General features: G+C 40.8%; 3 protein-coding genes across 3 annotated transcripts in view; 2 read left to right on the forward strand and 1 right to left on the reverse strand.

Moving 5' to 3' along the window:
* Window positions 1–711: 711 nt before the first annotated feature.
* DNAJA2 (DnaJ heat shock protein family (Hsp40) member A2) lies at window positions 712–11,667 on the forward strand. Its single transcript, XM_082319130.1, has 9 exons — window positions 712–889; window positions 3,840–3,899; window positions 4,867–5,090; window positions 6,531–6,611; window positions 6,926–7,059; window positions 8,551–8,747; window positions 10,471–10,615; window positions 10,789–10,916; window positions 11,422–11,667. Exons 1-9 carry the CDS (start codon window positions 812–814, stop codon window positions 11,608–11,610), a joined length of 1,236 nt encoding a protein of 411 aa, XP_082175256.1. The 5' UTR covers window positions 712–811; the 3' UTR covers window positions 11,611–11,667.
* Window positions 11,668–16,071: 4,404 nt separating this feature from the next.
* Window positions 16,072–23,930, reverse strand: LOC309594377 (borealin-2-like; the record flags this gene model as incomplete). The annotated part of the gene is made up of 10 exons (XM_082320063.1): window positions 16,072–16,219; window positions 17,064–17,150; window positions 17,394–17,526; window positions 18,663–18,761; window positions 20,097–20,164; window positions 20,955–21,022; window positions 21,683–21,743; window positions 22,093–22,133; window positions 23,144–23,272; window positions 23,801–23,930. 10 exons carry the CDS (start codon window positions 23,928–23,930, stop codon window positions 16,172–16,174), a joined length of 864 nt encoding a protein of 287 aa, XP_082176189.1. The 3' UTR covers window positions 16,072–16,171.
* The window catches only part of LOC309594375 (UPF0547 protein C16orf87), a 54,227-nt gene continuing 50,727 nt past the window's right edge, over window positions 23,844–27,343 (forward strand). The window contains exons 1-2 of the mRNA XM_082320061.1: window positions 23,844–23,980; window positions 24,406–24,470. The gene's annotated coding sequence lies outside the window, so the exon portion shown is untranslated. The remainder of the gene's footprint in view (window positions 23,981–24,405; window positions 24,471–27,343) is intronic.

Here is a 27,343-nt window from a genome sequence, read left to right on the forward strand (position 1 = left end):
CGCTGCTCTCCTGGCCAGGCTTTAAGAGACAAACCTCTCATTACACACAACTGGGCTTATTTGCCTGCTGAAAGTGGTGTCTAGCTAGGGCCTCAGGGCCCCTGCACCGCTTAAGTACACTTTGTTCCTCTGAGTCACTTCAGGCCTAGCATAGCAACTAGTGCCTTTTTTAAGATGCCAGAAGTGGAGCAAAACACAAAACCGGAGCAGATGGGTACTAACGCTATTTATAACTACTCAAGCCTTAGGAATACATCCCTGAAGAAAAATACGTGGGTGCTTGCGGTTAGGGAGCAGGCTGGTGCACGGGTGCCCCCTGCCCCATAAACTTCAGCGACGTACTTCAGGAGCAGGGAGACACGGCACCGGGCTCCGGGGAAGCACGCACGCAAGCCCTGCGGTTTCGGGTTTCGAAACGACGGGGGAGGGCTGAGGACACTCGTTTCGTGTGCAGCGCTCCCCGCTCCGCCGGAACGCCGGTGCCGGGGTCGGGGCGGGAGCCGTCGCCCCCCGCTTCCCTCACAGCCTCTTCCCGCCTCAGGGGCGGCGGCGCGAGCCCCCGGCCCCCCTCCCCCCCGCCACGAGCGCCCCCTGCCGCGCCGCGCCGGAACTGGGTCAGGCGCCCGAAGTGGGCCGAGGGGGCGGGGCCGCGCCGCCGAAGGGCGAAGGGGGCGGGCGGGCTCCTCCCGCGTCGCGGCGTGGTGACGCGGGGCGTCTGCGCGTGACGTCGCGGCGGCTTTCGTCCTGCTCCCGGTCTCGCCCTCGCCGCCCCTCGGCCCGTTCCGGCCTGCGCCCGCCGCCCGCTGCCGCCATGGCGAACGTGGCCGACACGAAGCTGTACGACATTCTGGGGGTGCCTCCCGGGGCCTCCGACAACGAGCTCAAGAAGGTGCGGGGGAGGGGCGGCGGCGGCCGGCGCCCGGGGAGAGCGGGCGGCAGCGCCGGGGGGGAGGGGAGGGGTGGGCTGGGCTCGCCGCCGGGCAGGGCCGCGCGGCGCGGCGGGGGTGGGGGCGGGGGGCGGGCTGTCCCGGGGCCGGCGGGCGGCAAGGGGAGCGGAGCCGCGGGAAGGCCCCGGCCGCGGGGAGCATGGCCTGAAGGCGGCGGCCCGCCCGGCCGCGCGGCTGAGGCCTGCGGGGGGGGAGGGTGCGGCGCCGGCTGAAGGCGCCCGGTGCCGCCTCAGCCCGCCGAGCTGGGCCGCGCCGCGGAGCCGCCGGGGCCTGCCTGGCGGGCGGGCGCCGGCGGCGCGGGGTAGGCCGCGGGCAGGGCCCGGAGGAGGGGGGGAGGGGGCCGGCGGGAGGAGGGAGCCGCGGGGCCCGGCCGTGCTCCCCGCGTCCCTGCCCGGCGCCGCCGGGTCCCGCGTCGGCTGCGGGCGCCGCCGGGGCTCCGCTGGTCTCGCCCCCGCAGCGCCGCGTCCCCCCCGCGCGGCAGAGCGGTACTGGCAGCCGGCGAGAGGCTCTTTGGGCGTAAAAACCCTCGCGAAGGACCGGTCGGTTCTAACCGGTGCCATTGTCTGCCCCACGTGTAGGCCTTGGTAAGGTTTCGTTTTGCTCATGTATTTGATCCCTCCCAGGCCGAAAGCGACAAGGCAAGGTGAACAAAGAAGTGAGGTGAAAACTTGGAGCCAGGTCATCAGTACAATAATTCACTGTGTCCGTTTCATCCTGTAGTGTATAAACCACTTTTTTCTGAAAGGACTTAAAGACCATTTGCACGTGAGGGAGGATAATTTACCAGTTTACTAACATGACCTGCTTCTGCTGATGGGTGGTGCTGGTATTAACAGCTATGCGTTTCCCATCATGCGTGTGGTAGCCTAATTTGTGCAGGGATAGGCAATTGCAGTGTTGAAATAGTGTTAGAAGTGGAAGGCATGCAGTGAGAAGATAGTGCTGTATACCGAACACAAGCAAGTAGAATATTTTTTTTTTCTCTTACTGAATTCTCTTAAAGGTATCTCTGTCCTGTAAGAATGAAAAACTGACAGTAGTTTTCCACTTGGATAACCTGCGCTGCTCAATATTAATTGCTATACATTAGACTTACCATGGAATATAAAGTTTCCAACTGCCTGCAACAGCAAGACGTTCATCTATCTTATTGTCACTGAGAGGTCGCGTGGATGCTTTATTAATCTGATATTTTAATCTGTATAACAGCATAAGAAAGTGAAAACAAATAGGTAATAGCTTAGTCAGAAGGGGCTGAGAGAACAGGATTTGATACTGATTAGTTAAATTAACTGTTATTGAAGTTATAATATGGTGCCAGCGTAGACCTTGATTCTGGATCTGCTTCTGACTGAATAAATAGTGGTAGCTTCCTTTTGGGCCATGGGTAGTCTTAAGAATTGCTCTAAACTGGAATGCTGTTATCAGCAAAGACATGAGTGCTCTCTCTTTTTAAAGATCACCATGCAAGCTCCTTTTTTCCTGATTAGATAGTGTTATGTAGGTTTTCAGTTTAGTGCTCTGGTTTTTTTAGTGTTTTTTTTTCTCCCCCCTTGGTTAGACTCCTTAAAATATGTGGGGAAAATCCATTATTATTACAAAATATGTGGGTCAGTGGAAAATTATGCTGTTACAGATGGGTAACTTGTCCTATAAGACGTATGATTTTTGTGCTTTACGCTGACTGTGGTTTAGAATATTTGGCTTGTAATATCAATGTTCTATTTTTGTTTCATTAGTTCCTTATCAAACTTTATTTCTTGATTGCATGCAGAAGTATGGAGTATTTCAAGATAATCTATGAAGAGAAGTAACTCTGCAGATAAAAAAAAGGAATCTTACTTATTCCAGTACAAAATGGAAAGCTGCGATCTCTGTAAAGCTTTAAGTGTAAAGCTCTCTTAAAGTTGTAGTTCTAAAGAGCTAGTTTAGATGCTCAGTTCTAGAGAAATAGAGCTTTTGAAAAATCCACTCTAAGAACCAGTGTTTCAGTTGTTTGCAGTTACATCACTAGCTTTTTTTTAATATATATAATTAAAAAAATAAAAGACTGTGTATCATGTAATTTATTAATATCTGTCCCCTGATTGTTACTGGGGGGTGTTGAGGGAGAGTGGGGGAAGAGTTGAGGCCTTTACTGTCAAAAACTCAAATGGTAGGAAAAGTCTCTGCCCGTCCTGTTATTTGCTTTGATCCTGTAAAGTATGAGCAAAACAGATGCAGTGTTGCTGTAGAAAAAGTGATGGCCCTGAGAGTCAAAGTACTGGTCAAAAAAAAAGCATTCTGAAAAATCTCTTCTGGAGGTTTTGCTTCATTATTCCCCCTACTGTTTTAGAACAATGAAGTTAAATAAAAGCAATGATCTGTACATTTCTGCACATGTTACTCATATGCTTAGTTCAAAGTGAGATGAAATCTTCCATTATGGATAGGCAAGGAAGAATAAAATTATTATTGTGAGGATTGACTGATAGGGTTGAATGAGAGGCTGAGGCAGCCATTTTGTTGTTAATATGTTGCTGTGATTGAGGTGAAAGACAAATGGGTTGAAACTTAAATCGTCATATTGTAGGTTTTGAGTGGGTTCTGTAGAGTAAGTAATTTTAATGAAAGTCCAATGTGATTCTTCCTGTAAGTTAATGAAGATAAGCAGGAAAACTATTTGTAGCTACTGTGTGCTATAGTTGTGTTTAAATCCAAGTGTAGTTAATTTATGCATATAGCAATGTCAGAATTTTTTACGTATCATTTCAGTGTATGAGTGATTTCAAAACACTCACTTTCTCACTTTGCTTTATTAGGATTTCTTTCTTCCTGAAGGAACTACTTGAGTTTCTCAGAAAAGAACTAATTAATCAAAATTTAAACTAATTTTGTACCTCTTTCAACTAGGCATACAGAAAGCTGGCCAAGGAATACCATCCTGATAAGAATCCAAATGCAGGGGACAAAGTAAGACCTTTTTTTTAACCTCCTGAAGTTTGTTATTAGAATAGCATCTAAGGGACCAAATACCGGTGTTGGGGGCTTGCTGTTACAAGTTGTTCAAAAATAGTAACTGTGAGAGGGAACCCTGTCTTGTCTACTTTTTCCCAATCTCAAAATCTACCAGTGTAACTCATGAAAAAATGCAGCAGTTGGCTAAGTCAAATTGGTTGAGAAGGTAACGCTGAGGGAAAAACTGCCTCTCTTCATCTGCCAAGATGGTGTCAGCTGGCATAGGCATCTACATAGGTATTTGAAAAAGATAGTCAGTTTTCCAAGTTTTTTCAATGTGGAAAAATGTTATGTGTGGAGGTTCTTGAAACTGCTGCAGCATAAAACAAATTACATATATGGGAAGGCTGAATTAGATTTGTTATGCTAATAGCAATTTAAAAAATGTCAATTAAGTTGACTCAGCTGATTCTCTTTAACAGAACTGAAGTTCTAATGTTGCTTAGAGGTGACCAGAGATGACTATGAAAAAATATTAATTTGATTTGAGGACAAACACATTGAGTGTACACATTTTAGTAAGTTGCCCATTGTTAGTGTATTTTAAGTGCCTAACATACCTTGAAGTCTTTGCCATTAGTATGTAATTGTGGTTTTTTTGCCTGTTGGCTACTGCAATATTGCGTACATGGGGGTTTTCTTTGGTTGGATTTTTTTGTTTGTAAGAAAACTATCTTATGCTAGGTACAGTAAAGAACAAAGTCAATGAAGTTTTACCATAAAATGTCATATTTTATGATAAGAGATAACACAACTAAGGCCAAGTCTGACTTTTAAGTCTTGCATATTAGAACGAGGGTGGAAAACTGTTCTGTTGTGTACCTTCTTCATTGAGTGTTCATGCTGGGCAAGAAATAGTAGTAAAATGTTCCCTTGAAGTTCTAAATTATGATGTGCTGTTTTGACTCTGTTCCTCTTCTAGTTCAAAGAAATAAGCTTTGCCTATGAAGTATTGTCAAATCCAGAGAAACGTGAGTTATATGATAGATATGGAGAACAGGGTCTTCGAGAAGGTAGTGGTGGAAGCAGTGGAATGGACGATATTTTCTCCCATATCTTTGGTGGTGGATTGTTCAATTTCATGGGTGGTCAAAGTAGAAGTCGTAATGGTAGAAGAAGAGGAGAAGATATGATGCATCCACTCAAGTGAGTATCTTGATACTGCAGTTTGTACTTTCAAGGTTTCCTGATCGGTCCTTGACTCTGCTAGTTTATATTCTTGATATGCTTCTCAGTTGAGAGATTCTGCAGTCTGCACCTACTTTTCAGACCTGTGTGTTGTGTGTAGCCCAGAAGGCAGTCACCTTGAGTTACTTTCCATAATTGGTTAATCTTATAGACTACCTAGTACTTTACTTTGCCTGGTTATTAGCCTGTATATACTTTGTTAGCATTATTTTCCTTGTTTTTGCTCCTTAATTATGTTTGGAAGGTCTAATCTGAAAAAGCATTCAACAACCAAGTATAACTCATTAGCTGGATTCTTAGGGAAGCAGAGGTACTAAGGCTCTGGAAAGACTTCAGTTGACTTGCATTCATGGCATAATACCAGCTGGAACTAAAGTTGAACTGCATAATTAATGGAAAAGTGTGTGTGATTTGTTTGTTGTTGGTTTTTTTTGTTTGTTTGGGTTTTTTTTGGTTTTGTTTTTTTTTTTAAAGCCATGCTTGACTATCACATCTAATTGTGTTTTGTAGATCTCTGCTTGCAGTCATGACTGGCTTTTTGCCTTCTGAGCAGGTCCTTTCTAAGTTCTTAAGTTAAGCTGCATCTTTCCTGTGGTTGGCAAACTGCTTAGTAAAGTCTGTTTACCTTCACATGCTTGCTTAGTTTAGTAGCTAGTACTGCAAGCTGTATTATTAATTAGCTTTGGTTTTGTTATTTGTAAACCCTGGTGCCAGGCAACCTTTTCTCAATACATTGAGTTGAAATTTCTGTGTACTAACAAGCCCTTTTAGGAGAAACACTAAATGTGTTCGTAAACTTCTATCAATATATGAAGGTTATTGGAGTTTGATAGTGTATTCAAGAGCTTCCAAAAGAAATTGAAACATGAACAAATCTAAAGAATTAAGTGGCCTTGGGGGCATGCTAACCCCTCCTCACTAAACTATCTCATTTGGAAAGCCCAATACAGCAGTATTCTGTATGTATTCTTATGTATGCATGCTATAAATATTGTCAGGACTGTCTAGAGAGGTTTGTTTCTCACCTGCCTGGTAGAAGTAAAACAAGAAAAAAAAGAAAAAAAACAAACAAAGGTGACTATATAATAAAACCTAAAATGCTAGATCAGCTTGTTTCCTATTGAGAAACACAAGCAATCCTATCTGATTTCTTCTGATTAAATTACAGCTTTTCTCTGAAACTATGTTCAGGATTACACGTGTATATTCATATGTATGGAATAGTTTTTAATGACTCCTTGTGAAAGCAAAAATGGTGCTTTAAAATCTTATTTTAATAGCAGATTTAGTCTTTTTATGAAGATCTGTTTTTCTTTAATTTGTCCTAGGCAAGTATTTTAATTACATGGGGAAGGTAAGTTGTTAAATGGTAACCAGGAGAAATGCTTTATTTTGTAGAGTCTCTTTAGAAGATCTGTATAATGGAAAGACAACTAAACTACAACTTAGCAAGAATGTCCTTTGTAGTGCATGTAATGGGTAAGTTTGTTTATATTCTTGAGTTCTCTGGTTGCTTTGTTGGCATATAGTCTAGTGAAGCATCTCCTGTGTCAGATCTTTATCAGTATTTGACTTACTGGAGCCTGCTCTCAGACTACAAAATTGTTGAACTTGAATGATACTGTTGATGGAACTGGAACTATTCAAGGGCTTTGTTTAGGGGGAAGAGGGGAGGAGGGAACCTAATTATAATTGGCAGTGCAATTAGGCATGTTAACCTACTGATGGGGGGGGATGTTGTCATTTGTTTCTGAAAAACTTACTTTTCATGCAACTGGTGCTTTCTATTCTAGGCAGGGAGGGAAGGCTGGAGCTGTTCAGAAATGTAATGCTTGCCGGGGTAGAGGTGTACGTATCATGATCAGACAGCTGGCTCCTGGAATGGTTCAGCAGATGCAGTCTGTATGCTCTGACTGCAATGGAGAAGGTAGGCCAAGCTGTTCTGTTACTAAATGTATTTAGTTGGGTTCAACCTCCTGCTTAAATCTCAGGAGGAACTTAATCCAGTACAGTTTTGCTCCCATCTAGTCAGTGGGGTCTCAATCTGATGTCAGTGTGCAGAAATCATTTTACTTGGAACGACAGCAAGATTGACAGTGTTTAACGTACTGAAAAGCAGCCTGGAAGCTTGAACAGTAGGGATTGATTGTTGATTTTTAGATCTTCTGCAGCTTGCAGAGTAGTAACATCACCTTGTGGATGATTTTACTCTTCACAATACTCAGAAATTACAGAGAGTTGTATTTTGTGACTAGACAAAACATTTCATAAATGATGTTGTCTTTGAAAGTCTTGTTTTCATGGTTTACATACCTAATGTACATATTTAGTAGTTTCAATTGCATCATAACATTGTGCTTTGTTTCACAGAAAGGTGGTTTAAGCTGGTGAGTTTAATGTCTTAAGCCAGGTGCATATGCTTGTGGCACTTAGGGCAGTATTGGAAATAAGTACTAAAATTGTACAGTGCATGTGACCTAATATTTTGGTTACTTTGTACAAAGACAATAGCTTACTTGGCAAATAAAGATGAAGTAGAACAGAGAATTTTAGTTGTTCTGGATACTCATCCTTCAGTTTGCTGAAAAAAGTAATTGCCTTGCTAGAGGTGACGGACAATGTGAAAAACTATTTAGTTTCAGAGTATAAAAGTGAAATCCCTTATGTGTCAGAAAATGTTAGATCCTTTCCATGGGAAAACCTATATATTGCTCTTGCATGACACTGTGATTTGACCAGCTATCTTCCCCCCCATTTTGTATACAAGACTCTCTAGTTCTACTGGCTGCATTTACATACTACTTTGTTGTGGTGGTATACTGCAAAACGTGGCTGTCAATGAACAGAACCCAGTAATCCTTTTTTCACTGTTGTTAACAGAAGTGGAACTAAGCTTCCTAAATTCATTGAAATAGTTTGAAACTTGTATTCTGACTTTTAAGGGAGGGGAGATGCTTCAGTTTGGTTTAACTTCATCCTTTGTCTTATAGCTGTCATCTTCCACCATAACAAGGAATGGAAAAGTAGGCTTTTTTTTTTTTTTGAGTAGTGAGTTGAGTGGTAAGGATACTGGAATTAAGCCTTAAGGAACAGTAGAAGCTATAGACTAAGTCATGTTTTGCCTTTCTCTAAAGCACTCTCACTTTTCAAAATCCTTGATAAGACAGCTTGGAAGGTTGTGTGTAGTGTATCTTTGTATTTTGCCTCCCCTCCCCTTTTTTTTTTTTTTTTTTTTCCTTCCTCCTCTTCCAGCTAGGGTAAATTGAGCCCAACTTTCCTCTTGTGAGGAATTCATAAAGCAACATCTAAATCAATAGTTGTGTTACATGTATTCTTCAACCTACTTTAAAATAGTTTTTCTCCAGAATGGAATGCAATTATGAGGAAATTGCCAAACTCAAAATTTGTCTGTCTTTAGGTGAAGTAATTAATGAAAAAGACCGCTGTAAAAAATGTGAAGGGAAGAAGGTGATCAAAGAGGTAAAAATACTTGAAGTCCATGTAGACAAAGGCATGAAACATGGGCAAAGAATTACATTCAGTGGAGAAGCAGATCAGGCTCCAGGTGTGGAACCAGGCGATATTGTCCTCTTACTCCAAGAAAAGGAGAATGAGGTAATGCTTTTGAGTTTATATTTTAAATGCCTTTTATCCTAGTCTTTAATATTTAAGTGATATAGATGGCTGTTCATTTTAAAGTAATTCATGTAGTTGCAGCTCTGGGAGAGATGATGAATAGCTTTTAATAGATTTATAGCAAGTAACATGGCTTTCACAGTGAGCCAGAAAAAACTTTGCAAGTCTGTGGCCAGAGGACAGGCAGATTCTGGTGCTTCCTAATACTAATAAAAGGTAGCTTTCTCGGGTAAGCTTGGGCTGACTTTGATACAGTGGACGCAGTGAAGAGCCCTTCAGGATGTTAACTTCAATCTGCTTTGCTTGTGACACTATCAAAATGCTAGGTGTTGCTTTTTTTCATGTCTTGTGACATGGTGGGGAACTCCTATTAAAATCCCCAGATGATGCTTTCTATCTCTGCTGCTGTCGTTGTGGAAATATAACACAGCATGCTGATGTTACTGAGTCATTTAACAAAACAAAGAAATAAAATTATTCTATACTAGTTTGTTAAGGCTTATGCTTACTGATTCTGGAGTATATACATTGCACTTTTGAATTAAATAATGCAATTTATCTTCTGTGTTAAAACTCCCTTAGGACAGAGTTGAGGTGACTGCTTTTTTGAATGCTTTTGTTCAGAAAGGCCAGGTATTACTATGATGAAATGAGAAATAGTTTGTGTGTTATACTCTGGAAAAAATGTTGAATGGAATGGTGGGGGTGGGGGAAGTTCTGTTGTGACACAAAGAATAGCATTGGGTGCAAATTTAAATTCCAGTCACGCATTAAGGATATAATGTTGGTTATCTGAAAATTAGGTACTTTGTAAGCTTTTCAAAGCTGTGTCAAGGACTGCTAATTTGTCAATCAGGTTTTTTTGCATAGCTCTTTACACGTTCTCTTCTTTCTTCTGTAATACTGGTTGAAATGTGGCATCGCAGTTGATTTTGACTATGGTAAGGGAGAAACAGTCTGTAAGCATACAGAACAGTCAGCTGTGCATGACAGCATCAAATTCCAGATGGTGGATGCCGCTTCTGTCTTAGTCTTCTCGTGAACTACATCTAGTTTTACGGTATTAACAATTCTGAAAAGTACTGTACCTTGTGTCCTAGTGAGTAAACCTAGACTGACTTTTAGTGAAGCTTTTCATGTTCTTAAAATTTCCCTTGAGGTGGGAGTCATGGTTCTGCCAGTGGATAAAGCTTACATGTACTCTCATTAAGAATCTGAGTGATACGGCTTAAAGATCACTTATGACAGCTGTGGACTGATTGATCAAAGCCCTGCTATAAGTAAAGTTAGCTGAAGGAGATATGCATGATGACTAGTTAAATGTTGAGAAACAAAGATGTGGTTTTTGTACTTCGGTGCAGGGGAAGTGGTGTCAAACTGTCATAAGTTTTGTTTATAGGTTGCTTGTGTAGAAGATCTTGGGGGGTGAGAGAGCACTACTACTGTACAGGCCCTCCTGTTTAATTTGAACCTTACATCATAGCATATAGTGTGACTTGCCTTATTTTAAATGACCCTTTCATTAGGCACAAACTTTCCAAGCATGTTAAGCTATTTGAATTAACAGAATCAAGTTAACTTTGTACAAAGGCTGTTGCTCTGACATTGAATTTTACGAATAAATAATAATGAATTCTAAATAATGAGCCTTGTGGAGATATGATTATAGGACTAGAAAAGATATCTCCCGTTTTTGTTTTAGGTGTTCCAACGGGATGGGAATGACTTGCATATGACACACAAGATTGGACTTGTTGAAGCACTGTGTGGATTTCAGTTCACATTTAAGCACCTCGATGGACGTCAAATTGTGGTTAAATATCCTCCTGGAAAAGTAATTGAACCAGGTAAGCTTGACTTGATAAGGACTACTTTGACTATGCTTTTGTGATTCTTGGACGCTTAATCCCCTTCTTGTTGTCCTGTTAACTGAACCTAGGCTAGAGTAATGAAGAGAATTGTATAGAGAAAGATTTGTTCTGAAGTAGCACTCTTCAGCTTACTTCTCTTTGAATTACAGGTTGTGTTCGTGTAGTCAGAGGTGAAGGAATGCCACAGTATCGCAATCCTTTTGAGAAGGGGGATCTTTACATTAAATTTGATGTGCAGTTTCCTGAAAATAACTGGATTAGCCCAGAAAAGCTTTCAGTAAGTAGTTTTTCAAGCCTAAATGTGGTGGCCTTATTTGACAGCGTATGCAAAGTGTGTGTGTTGCACCTCACATGCTTGCTTTCAGTGCTTAAATTTAGATGCAAGTACAGTTGTTCTTCTGATTTGTTTATGGGCAACATGTAACTTCAAAATACCCATTGGAATATGAATTTATGGCACCCGTATGTAGGAGCTGGGCAGACGAGGGCAGGAGGAAGAATCTTCCTGCTGCTGTGTGATTAAGCTTTTAGAGTGCAACTGTATTTACTGATTGCACTTTTGGTTGATGATATGTGGAGCTGTTGGTTTTCTTTAAGCAGCATCTTCCAGTCAATACAAACGCTTTGGATGCTTTTAAATGAGTATGCACTTCAGGGTTTACATCAGCTTAGACTTCTAAACCAAACCTGCCCTGAGAGGGAGTCTTGAAGTTGTGGGAAACCGGTCACTTTATTGAGCAGTTGTAGATGCAGTACTGAATGCACTTCTTTTTTTGGGGCAGGAACTTGAAGATCTTCTGCCAGCTAGACCAGAATTTCCCAATGTAATTGGTGATGCAGAAGAGGTAGATCTTCAGGAATTTGATACCACTCGTGGTTCAGGTGGTGGCCAGAGACGTGAAGCTTATAACGATAGTTCTGATGAAGAAAGCAGCCATCATGGACCTGGGGTACAGTGTGCCCATCAGTAAACGTTTGTCTAAAAAGTTGCACAAGGATTTTCTTTCAAATTTTGCCTGACTTGTTTTCAACAATCCAGCTGGATTGTATAAGTAATCCAGATGAACCAATGGACATCTATTGCTGTATGTGTAACTTTTAAATTGGTCTATAGTATCTACAGAGTGTAATTTAAACTAACCACAAGCTTACATCTTCATTTTGACTGTGTAGCAGAATAAAGCACTTGAAAGGAAGACGAGACTCCTTTTCACATGGGTTTTAAGTTTGTCCTCGTATCTGTGCTTGATTTTTACCAGTTTTGTGTAGATTTTAAGTTTCATATTTTAAATTCAAATTCTACATTGTAAAGTTTGTGTACAATTTGTCCTGAGGCTTGGTATTTGGCTGCACCTGCATAAGCTGCTACAAGTAGAATAAAGAATTTCATAGCCTGTATCTATCATCTAGATGCATGGTAAATGGGCTTTGCACATAATGGGTTTAGAGCTGACTGGGAACAATGGAAGACTAAATTAGAAGTGGTTGTAAGTTTTTTCTACCATCTTGTGAACGGTTTCTGAAAATAAATAAAAGCAGTTGGTGTATAATATATTTCTTTTGCCTTGTAACTCTTACTTTTCCAGTGGCTTTAACTATTCTGTGTATGAAGAGACTATGTAGATGGTAGACATTTTATAAACACAGGGAGGCTGAAGCTGCTTTAAGACTAGGTTGCTGTTCAATAACAATTGTGTGCTACATATAAAAGTCTTTTCTTGAAATGAGAGATGACTAAATGGGCACGGGGAAGGCTGCAGCCACGTCCCCTTTGTATGAAGAAAACACAAGGATATCTGAGTTCAATCAGAAGATAACAAAACCTTTTAAATGAAAATGATTAAATCCCAAAATGATGGCATCTTTCTCTTAGCCTTTGAATCCAATTCAAAGCCTGATTCAGCCTGACTTCCTAGAGAAATGTTTCCAGTTTTAAAAAAGTCTTTGTAAAAATGAACATTATGCCTGGCAACTTGTGGTTGCATTAACACAGTTTGTGAAGAGACTGACATTAGTATTGTACTTGACAAAAATTTTTGACCTGGAAACAAACTAAATGTAGCTGGTTTTGTTACTTTTTCGGTAGTTTGCACTTTGTTTTAACTGTTAAGACATTATGTTCTCCAGCTTCAGTTCTGTTCCTTTTTATATGCTTTTAATTGGTAAAAATACTATAACAAAGCAAAAATGTGACCTTAAATAATTATCAGGTACAGCTAGTTATCTGAGCATTTAGTTACAGTGTTAAGGAACTGTGTGTGAACTTTGGTTGGTAAGCTGCTTCTCGATAGTGAGGTTTCTCTCCCTGTTGAAGTGAGGAAGTTGAAAGATGCTTCTACTTTTCTTTACAAATCTGAAGTGTGACTTGTTTAATTATTGCTCAGATAGATAGTTATTGTCACTTTACCAATGAGGTTGGAGGGACAAACTCTAAGGGTTCCTACGTGCTTGGGTAGGCACTGGCTTTGAGTGTTGCTGAACATCCTTGTTGTAGACTCTTAAAACTGAAGCAAGAATAAATACTGTTTGACCTGTATTTCGCTATTGACTTCTTACGCTGTGGCATTCTCATCTAGTAAATCTTTTATTTTCATTTATTAAAACCTCGGGTTGCTTTTCATGAAGCTGTGGTTACATACTGATCCTTTCTCCTGATTTATTTCTCCAAGAAGTTGGTCATCTTAATCTGTAATGCTTAAATAATTAAAATGCCTGTCTTCTGCTTTTAAGTAGTAGCTTTAGGATTTACCTCCTTTGAAAACAGAGTATGTACTCTAAACTTTTTATCTCCTTACTTTCAAATTGCTTTTTTGGGGGGGATAGAGGAAGGGATTCATGGTAATTTTCTGGATGGCATGCTGAAGTGAAGGGGAAGTTGATCACTGTATGTAGTGTGAATTAGTCTAGTCCTGTTTTAGTCCCGAGATTGTATTAATTTAGGCTCCTGACAGCAGCATCTTTCAATGACTGGTGACTTCTTCAGAGTTGCCCTTACTATATGTATCTCCTGTTCTACTAAGAGGCTATCCCTTTACAAAGTTGTAGTGTAGAAAACTTCACATAAATTCACAACCTACACTTGGTTTCAATATTTAAGTTGCAAGTAATATACTACTACATTTACTAATGCTTTAGTAGTTCACCGAAGAAGTTTAATGCTTAATATAGCTATTATTGCTTTAACTGGGCCACTGTGATTGTCCTATGAATAATCCAATAAATGTTAGTTAAGTGTTCTGAGTAATAAACAGCTGCATCTTAAGTACTTATGTTAGAGATAGTACTATAAATAAATGAGTATTCTGTATGTTGGGGGAGAAAGAAAATGTGATCACCAGAACTGTATCGGAACCATTTTTTAGTTGACACTTTTTAAAAATATCTTTAATATTGGCCTCAAGAAGCTGAAAGGAAAGTCTTGTCCAGCTTATTTTGTAACACATCTATTTCTGCATATACAGTGGCTAAAATTGACTCTCATAGAAAGTCTTATCTGTCCTCTTAAGTGTGTTTAATTTACCGAAGTGTTCATAGTGAATACTTATAAGATACTGATAGTGGTGTGGTTCTTGTTCCCATGAAAGATGAGGCTATGTTCTTCTGAAAAATAGGTTTGCAAAGAAGTTAGAGGTAATCAGTGGAAGAAAGATTACTGCTGGTTGAAAAAATGAAACATGTCAAAGACTTATCTGTTAATGTGCAGCAATTTCTCAGCCCTCTAAATAGGATGCAATAGGAAAATTGTATTTTAGTTATTAACCTGTAACATTCCACTATAGCCTTAGGCTGATGCAAGTATGAAGGTCAAACAATTGCAGTGAAGGAGGTGCGGGGCATTTAATTGTATGCTGCTTTTACCAAAGTTAAAAGGAACACTGTAGATACAAGTGGCGTTCTGGAGGCTGCTTAGCTTGGTGACAATTCATAAGAATGACTTCAGTTGATTGAAGAGTCCTTGTGCTTCGTTACAGCGTACATTCTGTGTATTTGCCCTTTGTGTACTAAGCCCTACGTAGTAGTGGCCTTTTAGTCACAAAAAGGCTAAATTGCAACTCAGAAAATACTTCAACAAGAGCAGGCTGGATTAAACACTAGCAGCTATTTTTGTAATTTCACTACCACCATACCTAAACCCCAAGTGAGATCCACAACAAAGGGGTGTTGGCCTGTCTTGCAAAGCATGCCTAACACTATACCTTCTCCAAAAATCCAAAAAAATGCAAGTTTCAGTACTGCATTGCAATTTTGGCTACCTTAGTGTAGTATAGGAATGAATAGTTTAATCATTCATGTTGAAATGTCCATTTGCCTGCAATAATCAAAAGCTGATACCACATTGATGTGATGCTCATATCAATGTAAGGGAAAATGGATGTCAATTCAGGTTAAGCTACTGAGTCACAGAACTATTCATGAATGTTCTGTAAACTTCATGTATAATCTGAATGAGAGGCTTACCCCAGTATTTTCTGGTTACCAAGTTTTAATCTAGGTTTGGATAGTGTTTTAATGTCATGTTCTTTGCGTTTTGTCTCCTATGCCTTGGAAAGCTTTCTTTTTTTCCTTATTTGAAACCTGTGACCTTTGTTTTCTGAAGTGAAGCAAGGGTGGAAGCAGAAGAGAAGAAAAAACTAATCTAGATTTCATTCTTAAACTAATGTTTTAGTTTAAAGAGTGTAGGAGTCTTTCATACCATCCTTTACCACAGTGAAAACACTTTAATTGAAATCACCACTGGCAGAGTAAAAGCCAAGTGCATCCTCAAGCTCTGAAAATACTAGAGCACCCACAGCAGAGTGACTGCTGGGCTGGCATCTTTACCTGGAAAGATGTTAAAAGCCTTTCCTACAAGTTACTCAAAAGTATGTAAGTACTAGAAAAATTGGGTTGTCACCACATTTACAGCAAGTCTGGGTTACTACCTGTAATCTTGCACATTACTGACATGTCATGTCACAGCACAAGACTGGAAATAAGGTTTATCCCTGTGTCAGATTCATATATGCCACCACAGAACTAAGTTTCCATGCCTTAAAATGCTATTCAAGAATTCAGAAACTTGCACTTCAGCTTAATTCCAGAGTTAGATGCAAGGAGATTGATACCAGGAAGACTAAACATGAGTAGCAAACCAACACTACATTCTGCTTGTGGCATGCACAGAAGAATGACATTAAATAGCTCTGTACTCTCAAATAGTTATGAAAAAAAAAAAGTCCTGTTTAGAATATCAGAGTTAAAACTTATTTCCTACATACAACTTATTACTGTTCATTTTACTGTGAACTGAGGTTAGATGGTAACTAAGCCTTTTATAAGGAAGATGGAAAAGTAGAATTATTTTCTTCTGCTTTTGTATCCTTCTCAGAGATAACAGGAATTGAATAATACACATCACATTGTAAGCTTAAATATAAAAACATTTACTGGGCAGTATACAGCTTTATTAAGACATTATAGACATTCTCTGAACACTTCAGAGGTAGCAAGCAAGAGCTGTCATGAATATTCTGTAGTCACAAGACCGTTCCATTAACTCTGTTTAGCTGTTGCCTTTCCACATAGTACAGCCAGCTCACTCTAACGGGGGAAAAAAAAAACCCCTCATTTTAGTTCAAGCTACCCAGCAGAACTTGGAAGAAGAAGAAAAGTCATTATTGCTAAAGCCAGCAGTGAGCAACCACCCCCCATCCTCTACCTTCAGAGGCAGGCCCATGCTATAAATACAAAACAGCTTCCAGACCTTTAGCCTAACTCATATAGCTGCATTCAAGTCTAAATACCTGCAAGACTGTAAACTGATTAATATTGCTTATGTTTAGATAGATTTCTAGTGCTGCACATTACTTTGTCCAAAAGCCCAGGTACCCTCATCTTCAGAAGAGTCAGGCACTATGTGCTACAAAGTTCTGTTTAACTTCATTCTGCTTCAGACCAATTTACTTCCCTGAACCAAAGGTAAGGCAGTTGTTATTCAATTGCAGCAGAGGATTAACAGGAGTATAGTTCTTACTCAGCAAGGGACATAGAATAATAGAGAGATTATAGCAAGAATCACAACTTAGCTGTAGCTTTGTAAGCCTTTATGAATACAAGAGAGAGAATGGCAGTTTGCTCACATAGTAGGAGGGACACCAGAGCAACCTAGAAGGAAGAGTTTATGCTTCTGTTGGCCCCCAGGCAATTACCAGACTGCACATGCTTATTTAAATGCATTTACTTTTACACGTTATCTGTGTGCAGCAGTTCTCCCCTCCCTGTTCCTCCCTTGCCCTATTCCTCCCTCCAATTTATGCCAACCAATTTAGGCTTAGCCTCAGAAGAGTTTAAGCACTTAGAATTTGCATTCATGACAGTATCTCACGTGAAAACCTGAGACTAGCTGTCTAAATATTTATATGTAAGCCTACTAGTTTAAGCTTACCACTAAGTTATGAATATGTTGTACTGTATCTTGATTTAGTAGTTGCACATCAATATTATGGAGGTCTCCAGCAGCCGTACAGAGTGTCTAAACGTGAAGAGAAACAGTTTTAAGATAAAAAACCATTCTGAAAGTTTTTACTTGCATGGCCAGCTTTTCTGAAAATCATGTGCTTCCCTGCTACACTGCAAAACTTTAGTAACCGTTTTTCCTTTTGTTTAGCAGCAACTCATTTAGGGATAGCAAGAGCTATCACTATCAGACTATTCACAGTTTATCAACTACTGTAAAATGAAAATGTTTTTTTTTTAAAAAAAAAATGTTTGATACCTGTCCATCAGCCAGGGGAATGTTTACAAATGGAACCGTTTTATCTTGGGGTACGGATTTACTTCTTAGCAACATGCCTTGAACTCTTCCACTGGTAGGTACAGTTCTTGAGAGAGTCTGTGGTAGTCCAGCACTAGAGTACAATAGAAATGTTACTCTGAGGTTAATTTCCTATGCTCTGCAGGAAATTTTCAAGCATGAAGCAAATGCAAGCAGTACCAAACATACCTAATGGACAGGCAGTCATGTTTACATTTTTCCGGTTCTGCCCAAAGCCTACTGAAATCCAACCATCAGCAGCATTTACTAGCACCACTAGGTAACATGGCATCACCCTGAAACACTGCAGTAGCCTCCTGCGCCTGTGATACAGGCCAGTGAGCAAGCTGACATTTGCACCACTCAGTAAGAACAATATCCACTCTCCAAGATCAACAGTGAATGCTTACAGTTTTGGAAAGAAGAAACTTCATGCCTCAGGGCTTAAGCTGTGTGCTCTATCTGTCTACTGCAGAGGGAGATATCAAGAAATACCAAAGCTGCTAGGTCTCAGAGGTAGAGGGCACGCTTTATGCCATACAAAATTCCTAAGCTTCTTTCATGATACAATTATTCTTCTTCCACTTCAAAAATGTAAGACGTGGGTATCTTCTGGATGGAAACAAGCCTCTGCAATTTATAGCAGGCCAAGGTGAAACTAAACCACTTGCTGGTTTCATGACCCATTTAAGTTAAGTTTTTCACCCGCTCACTTCAGGTGATGACTTCTGCCAAAACCAAACTCTCTAGTGTATGGAGAATGATAATAACAGAAAGCCTTAACTGTTCAATATGCAAGGAACTGATTGTCAATTTATTTGGTTGGGGTTCTTTGGGGGTTTGGTTTACTTGTATTGTTTCTAAAACACAGCAGTATTGGTGACATTTTAATCAAGCTTGGGCTCTGAGAATTAGTTTAAGCTGTAAACTATACCTTTAAACAACAGTGGGTGGGAGTAGAATTTATACTCTAAATCTGTTTTTTTCAAACTGGCTTAGTTATGACATCAAGTCCTGTTCCTCCATGAAAACATAAGTTAACACCCACAATCAAAGCAGGAAGTGTGACTGGTTCACATCCCCGCTACCAAATTTAGTGGCAGATCATGAATATCTATTAAATCTAGATTGATGATGATTGATTAATATGTAGATTGATATTAACGCAGATATATAGTGTCTTGGTATTTAACAAAATTATTTATTAAGAACAAGCCAAAACCCCCTTACCTTTTAGATACCTTTGTCATGGCTTTGAAATTTGTGGCACTGCAATCAGAAGAAAGAGACTTAACGGCCTCAGTCACATTTGAAGAAGAGTGAACAGACCTAAAAAAAAAAAAAGTGGTTGCTGGTTTTGTTTTTTTTTATTATTTTATTTATTTTATTTCCTCCTCATCTACTGTGGAGTTTTAGCTAGGATGAAGATAGACAGCTGGTGAATTAGGAAATGTTGAAGTGCTCCATGAGAGAGATCTAGTGTACATACATGTGATGAAGCCCTCCTGAGGTAGACATGATGTAATGGGACCTAACACCATAGGTGGAACAAAAGGATAATTTATATTAGTAGATAAGAGAGGGCTGCTATACCTGAGTTGGGTATAATTAAGGGAGCATCCACAGTGTTCTATTTCAGTGTGCAAAAAGTTTCTTGGAAGTTTTTTTTTTCAGCAGCAAGTAATTTTTCTAGATTACTTCTCAGGATATTTATTCTGTGTGGTTGACCTGAATCCAGAGCACAATTTTTTTCCAGTTTTAGATTTTAACTCAGTTCACAGAAATCTTGATGACAGAAGCTTACCTCACCCTTTTCCTCATCTCCCTTTTCCCACAGACATTTTGGAGAAATTGTAAGGGCATGTGTTTTTGGCCCAGCGTTAGTGTACTTGAATAAAAGCAACCTTCAAAGACTGAAAAGTTAGACTTCTCCAGGCAAAGCAGCCTTCTCTAGTTTGATACCATCGAGCCAAAAATTCTATAATCCCAATTCAATAAAGTAATTAAACCTGGCTAAGATTTTAATTTCTTTTAGGCACATTAAACACTGATACATTATTTAAATTGCATTTCTCTGAAGACAACTTGAATGTATCAAAATAAGTGCCAGTGGGTACGAGTATGCACACTGGAGCTGTAGGTGTAGCGGGAGCTTCTCAAAAAAAATTTCATGCAGATATCCACCAATTTTTTAATTCATTAGATCTTATAGTGAGACTTGAATTTGGTCCATCATGACTGTAAGTAGCTCTAAAGGGGTTTTGCAAGTGTGTATTTTCCTGCTAATGACACCTCCCTTTCAGCTATGTATGAGGGCAAAATTATTACAGAAAAATTCATTAGTCCTAACAGAGCAACAAAAATGTTGCCCTTACACAATCCCTTCCAATAAGTATTCTTTGGAAATCTGTACCGATTATGTAGATTCAGAACTGTGCACCATTCAGTGAGCAGGAGAGCGAACTACACCCCTTCATCAGCTAGAGGTGCTTTTTTGTTCAGGGTTCACATCACTACAATGCATCCGATTCAGGTTATGGAAGACATCTTTATCAGATGTTTTCCTATTGGCCTCAAATTTCGGCTCCTTTATCTGAAAAAAGAGTTTTATTCAGCATTCACAAGTTCAGGTGAGTTAAATAAGCTATCAAAGGTCAGTCTTACCTAGAAAGAGGGTTCAGTTTGCTATTTAAACCAGAGGTCAATGAAACCAAAGACTTTGTTTTGGAAACCTGAAAATGTATATGTAAGACTGCAGTTAAAAGAAGTGGCATTTTAAGGCAAAATGATAGATATTTCCAGGGAACAATACTGTAAGAATTCCCTGTTGAAAAGGAACAGTTAAGGCCCATAGTGCTGCCTTTTATATAGTTCTACATATATATAAAATGGCAAATATGCATTCCAAAACAAGAGTTTCATAATGCCAAAACGTATTTGTTCATACTGAAGTTCTGTACAGCCAACCACCTTTCTAATACACACCCTTCTAACTTGTAAGTCCTCTTATAATTAATGCCTGTAACTCTGCATATAATCTTTTTGTCTTTGTCGTCATCTTGCTACATACTTCAGTGTCTGGCTGAGGCACTGCATTACACAGACAGACTGAGGTGGTAAAATTAATGCACCTGTGCTATTTGGTTTAGAGATCAAGGTGTACAGGAATGCACAAGTCATTCAAATATAGAAAAGCATCTACTAAAACATGAGTTTTTTTAAAAAAAGTTTCAACAAAAAATGGTTCCTCAAACCATTAAGACTTACTGACAAGTCAAGAGAGAATGACTATGCCAGTATTTGCAAGTCTGTGAATGAGTTACCAGAAGTGCAGATACTATATTTCATTATGAAATTAATTTACTATACAGTTTAGCCTTAACTTAAAATATGTTGAATTTAAAACAACTGATTTTTCAAAGAAACAGCAGGCCACTGGCCTGCCCGGTCATGGATCTAACAGGGTTCATAGCAGGTCAGAACTGATTAAACCCTTATGTTGTTTGTTCTGAATGAACTTACTTTTTTAGATATTTTCTTTGAAGAAACATGCTTGGCATCTTCATATTCAACAATTGTAGTTACCTTAACTAGAAATATATTAGAAAGACAAGGAAAATAAAAATCTCATGAAGAGCACAAAACACCGCTTCAAACTCAGTTGTTTGAAGCCTATTTACCACCGGCTGACAGCTATGTATCAGTTCTGCTATCCGATGGTCATTCGCCTGGGACAGAGTTCAAAGCAAACTACGTGTGTTCGTCACTGACACTGTAACACACGGGACAGTTAAAAGACACTAGATAACCCTTTAACCCCCAGACAAAATAGAATTACACTTCAGTGGTGGCGTCCTCCTTAGTGCATATTTTGGAGTATGAAGAGAAATGCTATTTTCCTTACAAACCTCAATGGGCAGGACATCAAAGGGGAACCTATGAGAAAATAGGGGTGACTTCCCTAGCCCTTCTGCTGTATTGTAAAGCACTGACAAGTCACATCTGTCTCACCATTTTCAGTGATAAATCCAAAGGCTAAGAACTCTTATCTCATGTTTGAAAGTACCTCAACAGTAGCACAGCTCATGATCCTCCACACTGAATGCTGGGGGGATCTGTATGTTAGACTTCTAGTTATACACTTTCCCCTCTTGTATCCTTCAGGCTTAACATTCGCTTTACAAATGCTCAGTTCAAACCAATTAAAAAAAAAATTAAGAACCAAACTATTTATTAATGGATTGACTTGCCTTTTTTGCTGTTGGTCCTCACCAGTTTTGGATTTGGTATGTCTTCTAGAGAGCAGTCAATCTGAAAAAAAAAATGTTTATCTGACAAGGGAAAGTCAACAGATTTTGCCCAGTAAATGCTTATTATCCTGCAAAAGGCAGTGAACTAAAAGGGCATAAAAGGAAGTGACAGAAGTGGAATTCGCTAAACACCAGTTTATTTTTTCAGAAACATCTGGATTTCTGCCTGCATATGACCCTAAAGCTTTAGGTAATGTTCATAACTGCAGCATGGCTGGCTGTCTAGCCTTTTCATATCATCTTCTATTTAAACAGACAGCCAAACAAAATCATTTGTTTGAAATGTTTACAGCAGGGAAAGAAGAATTCTATTCTGTAAGCTGTGATAAAATTTGAGAACACACACTTACCACTGCAGCAGCAAGAGCCACTTCCTCCCCTCCTCGCAAATCTGTAACCCAAGAAAGTATAACTTGTTTATATACTATTACTTGCATAATCATTACCCGCAGGTTCATATCTTATGGGCTATGAAGCTGAACAAGTAATTCAGGATTACAGTTGCTTAAATAGTTAACCTTAGCTAGCATATATGTTGCATTTGAACAAGATTCAAGCCTTGTAGGATAGTCACTCCTATAAAACAACAATGAAAATCTTAGGCCGTTTCGGTATGTTTAATCTTTGAAAGGATACTAAGTGTAGTCACACAGTATATAACCTACATTCAAAGAAGAAAATCCCCCATACATTGTTCTGCTGAAAGCTAATGCTTTTAGGCAGAAGTTTTCAAGACAGACGTTGAAATACATGCTCAGCAAAGGCTTACAGTAAACTCAAGTTCTTCAAGAGTCTTAAGTTTGATCTTTGTGCGGCCCCTGCAATTTCCAGCTGCAAGGTAGATTCCAAAAACATCAATTCTTACCAGAATATACATGTGATGCTGACTGTACACCACAGCTTAAACTGCTGCATAAATGTGAGGTTAAAATTAAACTTGTTCGCTCATCATCACAGGTAAATGACTAGATAAGAAAGGCTCAGTAGACTTCAAAATTATCAGAAAGACAAAGTAATCTCTGTGGCTAGGATGAACAGATTCAGATGGAAAGAAGTGCGTAAGTTTTTACGCACAAAAAAATACTAGACTTTAATTATTCCTTGCCTCTTCAAGCTTTAAATAAGATGACTTAAGAGCACACATAAAAGAAGGCTCCAGACTCTATACACTGTTACCTACTAATTCTATACCCTGTGTTACGCAGGTCAGTCTACTTGAACTAGAGTGCTTACTGAGCATCTGCAGCGTAACACCACTGCTGATTAGCTTAAAACGTTCAGCAGACAAAGCAAACTTTTCCAGAAAAGTCACCAAGTTTACAGGTTTTCTCACATTAGGCAAGGGTACATCATGCTGTAACGATGTCTGCATCCCTCGCAAATAAGACCACGCACACTTACGAAGCAAGTCTTTTCTTTTCATTTTCCTGATGGCAACCGGCATCTTCAGCAGCTCCACTGTAAATGCCTTCTCAGCTGTTTGCAAAAGCGAATCAAGCTCTTTCTTCATTTCCTGGATGTTTTCCTTGGCTTTAAAACAAAACAGGCTTTTACTGCCATATGCGTTACCTATTTCCAAGTATAAGCCTGGTAGAGTGCATTAAAAACGAAAGTCGAAATACTGTTTTTTCCGGGAAATCTGACGTGGGGGTCAGAGCGCCTGAAAGTCGCCATCAGACATTCCTTGGGCTGGTGGACAGCTGCTGCAGGCAGGCACCTCCGGGACCTGCGCCTCAGACCCGCAGCGAAGCGGAGGGAGCGGGGGTCGGGGGCCGCCGCCCGCCCGCGATCGTGGGGAGCGGCGGGGCCCCCGCCGGCGGCTCCGGGCGCTGCGGCCCGCTCGCCCCCAGGCCGCGCAGGCCCCGGCGGCCGCCAGGGCGCCCCCTCCCGGAGCGGCGGCGCCCCGGAGCCGGCCCGGGCGCGGGCTCGGGTGCCCCGCGGCGCCCCTCAGGGCACGGGGCGCGCGGCTCCCGCTCCTCGCCGCCCGCCTCGCCCCGGCCCCGGCGCCGCCTCTGCCCCTGCAGCCCCGAGGCCCTCGCCGCCGCTCCCCGGCCCTACCCTGCTGGTCGAAGTCGCTGAGGAAGAGCGCGATGCGCTGATTCTTCTTCTCCTGAGAGAGGGCCCCGCGGTCGGGCTCCACGCCCGAGTCGGTGCTGCGCCGCTTGCCCGCGGGCTTCCTCAGAGGCATGGCTGCCACCCCGCGGGACAACCGCGCCGCTCCTCGACCGGGAAGCTTTTGTAAGAGCAGGGGCTTCTCCCTCCCCTCCTCCTCCCCCCCGGGCCCGGGCGGACACACCCTCCGGGGCGGCGGGAGCGGGCGGCCCCGGCCCCCGCTGAGGGGCTGCGGGTGTGTGGGGACGGGGCGTCCCGGGAGGCCCCGGTCCCTGGGGCGGGAGCTGCCGGGCCGGGGGGGTACCCCGGGGGTCCCCGGCCTCTCCTCTCAGAAGGGAGGGAAGGGGGTGCAGGGGAGCGGTGAGGGGGGAAATCCCGGGGTCCCCTGTCTCGGTGTGCCCCGGGGGTGGGCCTGGGCGCGGCCGGGCAGGCGCGAAGCCGGGGCCTCGCGTCCTGACAGGAGCTGGGCAGGGTTACATACATCCACACGCACACGCGCTCCGTCCTGGTGGCACAAAATTAATTGTGCTTTTTGGTTAATTGCTTTGAAGCGGCTGCTGCTGACCTCGGCCCGTGAGGAGGTGCGGTGGGGCAGATGACGGCTTCCCTCCCGGGGGTGAGTAGGAACCGGCGCCGGCGGGTGTTGAACGCAGGCGCGGGGCCGGGGGCAGGCGGCGGTTGTGCTGCCAGGGTTTGGACAGGCACTGGGAAACCGTTTTGCTGTGTAGGATGGACCCTATTTCAGAGCTGACGGTTTGGTATTAGCTATTTTACTGCTGTTCAGTGTACAGAACATGCAGTGCTTCAAAGCTAGCAAGGTAAGTAACCTGTTCTGCCTGATGCAAATGGTTACAGGTTGTGTAAATTCTAATCGGGTGAAGAGAGTATTTACTAAACATGTAATAACGTGGAACATTAGAAAGGCAAGACTACGGGTAGTATTGAATGTATAAAAACATTCAAAGCCATATCCTCAAAAGTAGAACTCCTTGCAGAAACTTAGTATCTTACATGCATCCAAATAAAAAATCACAGCAGAGGTATGAATATCTGAGGTTTTGTACAAATTATCAGACCTGTATTCTTTATTGACCAAGGAACTGCATAAAAAGGAATTTAGATAATGTTTTAAAACACTAGTGGTTTCCACACAGTGTATGTAGTTGATGTTGCAAGCTTTCTGAAGTTAGTAGCTTTTTCTCTATCAATTGTATGTGTCTGGCACAGTATCCTTATCTACTGATCCAGATGGGACAGCCTATGTCACTCAAAAAAAGCTGTAAAAAATCTGACTGACAATTCATAATACAACCATTTTATATTAGACCATGTTCTTGTTTGTAAAACAAACAACCTACTCCCAAAAAAAACCAGGTAAATGTTTCTGCTCCAGAAAACACTCAAATACGTGATAGAAATAAGAGAATAGCCTGCTTTTGCTTTTTTTTTTTAGTGGTGCTGGCATGTACATGTATGTTTAGGGAAGCAGGATTAGCTTCCCTTTCCCTAAACTTCATTTTCTTTTGAATTAGCAAACAAACACCACTAAAGTAATTCTGAGGTGTCACTGCAAAAAGACAAGATTGTGTTGCTCTGTGAGTTTAATCTCATACAAACCGTGTGAGAAGTTTTTTAAGAAGGAAACAACCGACAATACCAAACCCCTCACCAAAGCTTTCAGTCCACAGTTCATCAGCCTTAACTGACTGATTGATCCTCTCTATGGAGAAAGAAGTCTGGCTTGCTTAACTCTTGGTTACAACATCTAACATAAAAAAGATATGATTAATTATGAGCATAAAACATGCCTAAGACCATCTCTATGTACAGTTCTGCATTGGTTCCCTGCATTGCAGGGAATAGTTTTGTGGTAACAAGTTTGACAAATTTCAAGTCCATAAATTGGAGTGATGAAGAAATTAATGATCTGATACGTGGATTAAAGTAAATAGTAGTTTGAACATGAAGTTAAATGCCTCGTAGTGCAATCCAGCAAGTGTTGCTGCAGTGACATAGGAAATGGAGAACTATTACCTTTTTTTTTTTAACATGTGCTTTATTATTTGGAAGTCTCATACATCTGAAGTACCATTATAAGGAGCACCTGTAGGAAAATCAAACCTAGAAGCATGCATTTGAAAGTCAGGATTGTCTGTTATTAATGAAATATTTCAAAGACATTGAAAATAAGCCTCTTAGCTTTACAGGATTGTTCCACAAAAATGCACATGAACCTTATCACAGTACATACAAATATTGTGGATGGACAATAGAAATCACCACCCTTCCATATGAGATGCATGAAGAACAAATTGTTTTCCCTTATAATGTCAGAAACATAAAAGGCACCATAATAGAATGTTTAGAAAAAACTCAGTTTATGCTATTATATTTTGATTTAAAAGTGTAAGAATTGCTGTCCCGACTTAAAACAAAAAGCCTTTCACACCTGTAAATTATCATTAGAAACTTGTAAACCTTTACATTTTTTCCAGAAGTATCAGGTGCAAATGCAAGGCAAATATAAAATCTATTGACTTATTAGATTACAAATACTACCCCATGAAAAAGCTGTAGTTACAAAAATATAAAAAAATATTCTAACTCCCATTGTTAGATCTTAGCTTCAATCTACACTGCATTATGAGTCCAAAGCCAGATCTAATTTGGACACATTCCTAGAATAGGACAGTGCTTTTTGTCTTATTTTTACATCAATATTCTGACCTCTTACTATGGTTTTGCTTTCTGGATTTGTTTTATTAGTGCATATTAAGGATGCCAAGTGGAGAGCGCTAACAGATAAAAGGTTGTATTTATCAATGGATAGTAGCAACGTTAAGTGTTCTCAGTCTGCTGTCCTCCAAGAAGTCCATTTCTCTAAGGATAAAAGTAGGGTTTTTTTCTCCAAGCCTCCATAGTAACTTTGTGTAGCAGCATGCCATTTTCATTTATGAACCTGTGACCCCTGGTGATGGAGAAGTACTAAATTCTTCTCACAGACTTCAGTAAGAACCTGTGAGAAGTACACCAACTGCTAATGTTATGTCATAGACTAGTAGCTGCTGTTGCAAGGACAATTATTGGCAACATCTCCTGTCTTCCACACATCACAGATTGGCACATGCTTTATCCATATGGTGATTCTCTAGCCCTTGGCTTTAGTAACCTGGATCAGCATAGGATGTTGAACCAGCTACAAAGGCAGCCTAACACAGTGCTAGTAGATATTAAAATGAGTTTACTTCTACCTAATAACTTAAAATTAATGACTAGATTAAATGAGATATTCTTAATGAATAAACTTCGTAATGCTAAGCCTAAGCCTGACAAATGCTAATGCTTTCATGGCTGAATACTGGAAGCTATGTTCCTTCAGTCCTTTATGAGTGCTAGCAGAAGGTGCCCAGCTTCCAGCTCTGGAGAAACTGAAGCCTTCCTTCTTTGTGCAGGGAAACTAGCATAGATGAGTAGAGTAATACAGCTGTA

Source organism: Platalea leucorodia (assembly GCF_965183815.1).
Source record: "Platalea leucorodia genome assembly, chromosome: 8".
In the NCBI taxonomy this organism is placed as follows: Eukaryota; Metazoa; Chordata; class Aves; order Pelecaniformes; family Threskiornithidae; genus Platalea; species Platalea leucorodia.

Coding starts and splice junctions, on each gene's coding strand:
- DNAJA2 (XM_082319130.1), top strand. CDS start 812: ATGGCGAACGTGGCCGACACGAAGCTGTACGACATTCTGGGGGTGCCT. Junction 5,091..6,530: donor GATATGATGCATCCACTCAA/GTGAGTATCTTG, acceptor TTTATTTTGTAG/AGTCTCTTTAGAAGATCTGT. Junction 7,060..8,550: donor CTCTGACTGCAATGGAGAAG/GTAGGCCAAGCT, acceptor GTCTGTCTTTAG/GTGAAGTAATTAATGAAAAA.